The 5,098-nt window shown below is 52.2% G+C and overlaps 1 protein-coding gene across 2 annotated transcripts in view; it reads left to right on the top strand.

The window, feature by feature from the left end:
* PTPRN2 (protein tyrosine phosphatase receptor type N2) overlaps positions 1-5,098 on the top strand; it is an 831,505-nt gene that overhangs the window by 254,024 nt on the left and 572,383 nt on the right. For both annotated transcript variants that reach the window (XM_032244877.1, XM_032244876.1), the window contains exon 5: positions 4,438-4,798. In XM_032244877.1, the coding sequence (XP_032100768.1) occupies positions 4,438-4,798 (361 nt within the window). The remainder of the gene's footprint in view (positions 1-4,437; positions 4,799-5,098) is intronic.

A 5,098-nucleotide genomic window follows, 5' to 3' on the forward strand; every position in this document is an offset into this window, starting at 1 on the left:
GGTGGGGATGGTGATGGTGAGGATGGTGAGGGTGGGGATGATGATGGTGAGGATGGTGATGGTGAGGATGATGATGGTGGGGATGATGCTGGTGAGGATGATGACTGGGGGTGATGATGTGATGAGGATGCTGCTTTGGATGGTGAGGATGATGACTGGGGAGGATGCTGCTGCGGATGGTGGCAGTGACACTAATGTTGACGATGATACTGCTGATGACTGCCATTGATCATGTTCCTCCTCTGAGTCTTGTGCTGAGCAAGTCAGTCTTACCTATACTGTCCCTCATCCTCACAGCTGCTTTTAAAGAAAACAATTACTTTTCCAGTTTTGCAGGTGGTGAAAGTGAGGCCTCAAGAGGTTAGATAAGTGGTCCACACTTACACAGGCTACACAGAGCTGGCAGGATTGGGCCAGTCTCTCAGTGAGCCTTCTTTCTGCTGGCTTTTTCAGTGTCTGCGTGAGTGGAGGGGCAGTGGATTGAAGAATATTCCCGGCAGAATATCATGTCAGCTGAGACATCAGCAGACTTTGGCGGAAGCTCTCGATGCTCCATACACACGGCTGGGCTACACCAGAGGTGCTCAGCAGGATTTCTCTTACACATAGTTTGAGGAATTCATGCACCAGCAATGTCCATAGCATGTACCGGAATCCGTCCGTGTCCATGCTTTTAGGCTGCTGATTTCCAGGTTTGGGCAGCTATAGTCTTAAAAATTATTCCACATTTTCTTCAGAAATCTCACATCACTGGTATGTTGAAGTGAGACTTAAAACATCTTCACAATAGGGGGTTTGAAAATGAGTCACAGAATTTTTAACTCAGAGCTGAAAGTGGAAGAAAAGGCATGATTAGATAGTTCCTCCTCAGTTAAGATACAGATTTCCTGAGAGCTTCAAAGAATATGAAGGTACAAGAAGGTAGAGTAAGCAGCAGTGATAATAGTTGCAGTCACAGCCGTTCACACTTCTGTGCCACGCACCATCACTGTCATCCTTGTTTTACTGATGACTTGAATGACTTGCTGAAGCAAAGGTCACTGTGCTTCTAGCCTCAGTGGTAGGTTAAACCCAGGCAGTTCCAGAGCCCGGACCCTCTCCTTTGGGACTTCATACCACACACTAGCCAGTCTCCGTGACACTTTTCTTCACCGCCCGTGTGTGTTTTCCGTCTCAGGCCCTCTTGATTATGGCATGGTCACCTCACCCTGGTGAGGAACGCCGCAGCGTCTGCAGTCGGGTGCTGAATAGCTGGAGTGCCTCATGGAAACCCATGTTTGCTATTATTTCTACAGGCTCTGTTGTTTGTGCTAACTACTGAAATATTCTTTTTCTTCTTCACCTTAATTTGATTCAGAACATAAACAAACCGAAAATAGATTGTTTATCCAAGCCGACTGCACAGATCACTCTGCTGTGATTGTGTCGTGCACCGAGCCTTGTAAGCCCTGCACCTGGAGCTTCCAACGCAGCGTTAATTAAAGGCCCTTTGAGTGGAAGCTCCGGTGACTGCACTCGTAGCTGTGAGGGGAGAGCTGCTCGCAGGCACGTAATGAGGGATTTGGACTCAGATCCCCAGCCCCCGCACGGTGGCCTGACCAGGTGTTCAGAGACAGCCTTTGCAGAAGGCAGCTCGGGCTGAGCTGGAGATTGACACTTACACCCAATTTGTGGGAAATTGCTGGAGGGGCTGTTTGTTGTGGGGGCAGCCACTGTCGCGAGCACCGTTCCTCCCGCCCGTGCTGTCTCACACACTGTCTTTCTAAAGGGAAGGATGGTTGATTTCAGCTGGTCCTTGGACAAAATTAAACAGTTTGGATGATACCTAAGTCACATCACTTTATAAATAATTAAAATATCTTAGAAATAATGGCTGGGCATGGTGGCTCATGCCTGTAATCCCAGCGCTTTGGGAGGCTGAGGCAGGCGGATCACTTGAGGTCAGGAGTTGGAGACCAGCCTGGCCAATAGGGTGAAACCCCGTCTCTACTAAAAATATAAAAATGTGGTGGCGGGTGCCTGTAATGTCAGCTACTCAGGAGGCTGAGGCAGGAGAACTGCTTGAACCCAAGAGGTGGAGGTTACAGTCAGCTGCAATTGTGCCACTGCCCTGCAGCCTGGATGACGGGGTGAGACCCCAAGTTCATAGATGAGAACTGAAATTAGAGCCTGTATCAACCCTGCTGGGCACTAATCTCAGCACTTCGGGAGGCTGGATCACATGAGGCCAGGAGCTTGAGACCAGCCTGGCCAACATGGTGAAAACCCATTTCTACTAAAAAACCACACACACACACACACACACACACACACACACACACACACACACACCCACCCACCCACCCAGATAGCCAGATATGGGGGTGTGTGCCTGTGCTCCCAGCTGCTTGGGAGGCTTAGACTTGAGAATCGCTTGAATCCAGGAGGCAGAGGTTGCAGTGAGCCGAGATCACACCACTTCACTTCAGCCTGGGTAACAGAAGGAGACTCTGTCTCAAAAAAATACAGCAAACAAACAAACGCAATCTATATCAACCCATTCCACAACTTCCAGGTTGCTATTGAAAAACCTATCCCCAGAGCATGAACCCAAATATTTTCAGAAATAGCCAGACTTGGGAGTCCGAGCCCCGCCACCTCACGGTCAGTGAGGGCTGCGCACCCTCAGCTTGATGCCCAGGTGTGCACCTCCATTGACACGACACTGGTCATGTGCTCTGAGGAGGGACGAGTAGAAAATACGAGCGGATGGGATTTAAACTGCGTCATCCACACCCCCATGCAGCCTCCAGGGAGCTGGGCCTGTGTGTCCAGGATTTGAAAGTCTCCAAGCTGGAGATGATTAGCACTAAGCTTGTCCATGACATTTTGGTGAAGCCCAAGTCACAGGCAGAACATGGGATTTCTCACATTTTTACAGCTGCCCTAGAGGTGAGGACAGCTGGGCCTTGGTTTGTCTGTTGACACAAAGTGTGATGAGGACATGTCCTCCTGGGGAATTTTACTACATGAGTGAGGAGAAGATATAGACAGAAATTCCATGAAAGACCACGTTGGCCAGGGCATTGATTAGTAAGTGATGTGATGGGTGATTATTGAGTAGGAGACCCTGGCATCTTCCCCGCTGCAGAACCTTACAGCTGAAGGAGTAGGCTGCAGACATGTTTCAAGGCATCAGTGAAGGAGTTGGCTTGAAGACCTCCAGACACAGCCCTGAGGCCTCTGCTGAGCGTTGCTGAGAGATGCAGCTTTTGGGGAGCCGCTGTTTGGGGTTAAAATGAAGACCAGTGCAGGCAAAAAATACCAACAGACGTTTCTTCAGAGAAGATGTACAAGTGGTCAGTAAGGGCACGCAAAGGTGCAGCAGTATCGTGAGCCACGGGCGGGGGTGGGGGCACAGGGTACGTCACCGAGCCTCAGGAACGTACCTGGGACCAGCTCCTCTCGTTGCTGAGTGATCAGCTCCTCTCACTGCCGCGAACGCAGTGACCCGGAGCCGCTGCGCAAAGGACCTTTGGTTACAGCTGCGTTGGAGGCTCCAGGTGCAGGGCCTACGAGGCTCCGGGTGTTACGCAAGTGACACAGCGAGATATCCGGCTCCAACCACCGGGACAACCACAGTAAAAACGACGGACGATAGCAAGTGTGGGCAGGGACGCAGAGGAGCTGGGGTCTGCAGAGTTACTGGTGCGACTGCTCGTGATGCTGCCGTGTTTGGGAGCGCCTCATCAGTTAAATCCGAGTTACCACATGACATCCTCCAGTAAACCCAAGAGCACTGAAAGCACATTTATACAAACACTCATAAATGAAGACTCATGGTGGCATTTCAAAATAGCCAAAAGGTTGAAAAGAGCAAATGTCCATCAACTGATGAGTGAGTTTTTAAGATGTGGGATGTCCATGCATGAGGTAGCTCTCGGCCTTCAGGGGAGGGATGTCCTGACCCAGGCATGGCTCCGGCCTGGCTGCACCTGAGGATGTCACGCTGGGGAAATGAGGCAGGCAAGGTGCCACACCTGGTGTGATTGCGAATCCATTTACAGGAAACGTCCAGGAGAGGCTGAATCCATAAAGACAGAACGCAAATGAGCGGTGCCAGTGTGGGGAGGGGTGGAGTGGCTGCAGCCTTTCTTTTCGGGTGATGCGGATGTTCTCGGCTTAGTTGTGATATTTCACAACTCTGTGAATACACTAAAAACTGCTGAAGTGGGTGAATTATCTCCATAAAGCTGTTGTTAAAAAATAACATAAGAGCAACTGCGAAGTAGGGACCTGGGTTTGTCAGAGCGAAGAGAGTCCTGTTTTGGCTTTATGTTTCAGAGACGTTCAGGGCGGTTTAGGACCAGGACTGCCCTGAGTCTGGGGGGCATCTTGGCACGCGTGGCTGATGCTGGAAACATGACGCTGACCCTGTTTGCTCCCCTCTCCCTCCAGGGTGACGACCCCTTCTCCGAGAGCATCCTGACCTACGTGGCTCACACGTCTGCGCTGACCTACCCTCCTGGGCCCCGGGCCCAGCTCCCCGAGGACCTCCTGCCTCGGACCCTCAGCCAGCTCCAGCCAGACGAACTCAGCCCTAAAGTCGACAGTGGTGTAGACAGACACCATCTGATGGCAGCCCTCGGTGCCTTTGCTGCCCGAAGGCCCCCAGCTCCACCCGGGGAGGGCAGCCAGGAGCCACAGTACCTTCTGCATGCACCTCCAAGGATGCCCAGGCCCTTGCTGGCACCAGCCACCCCCCAGAAGTGGCCTTCACCTCTGGAAGACCCCAACGACTCCCCCAGCACTGGCGAAGGTGAGTCAGCCCTGCCTGGTGTTTCTTGTTTGCTGATGGTCTCCGTCCGGCCCCTCCCAATGGCAAATGTGCCATGTTCTTCCCACACGTGGGTCTGCACACTGCACTCCCCCTGAGGACGCATGGCAGGAATAGGGCACTGTGGGGGTTAGGGTCCCTTTGGTCCTCACTCCCTCTCTGCTCTGGAAAGGAGCATGTGGTCATTTCATGACCTGAGAACACAGTGGCCAGTGGGGGGAGGAGGTGCTCCTGAGGGTGTGGGGGAGGGGGAGGCGTTCCTGAGGGTGTGGGGGAGGGGGA

Source organism: Sapajus apella, unplaced genomic scaffold (assembly GCF_009761245.1).
Source record: "Sapajus apella isolate SASKATOON/1434 unplaced genomic scaffold, GSC_monkey_1.0 scaffold56, whole genome shotgun sequence".
Lineage (NCBI taxonomy): Eukaryota > Metazoa > Chordata > Mammalia > Primates > Cebidae > Sapajus > Sapajus apella.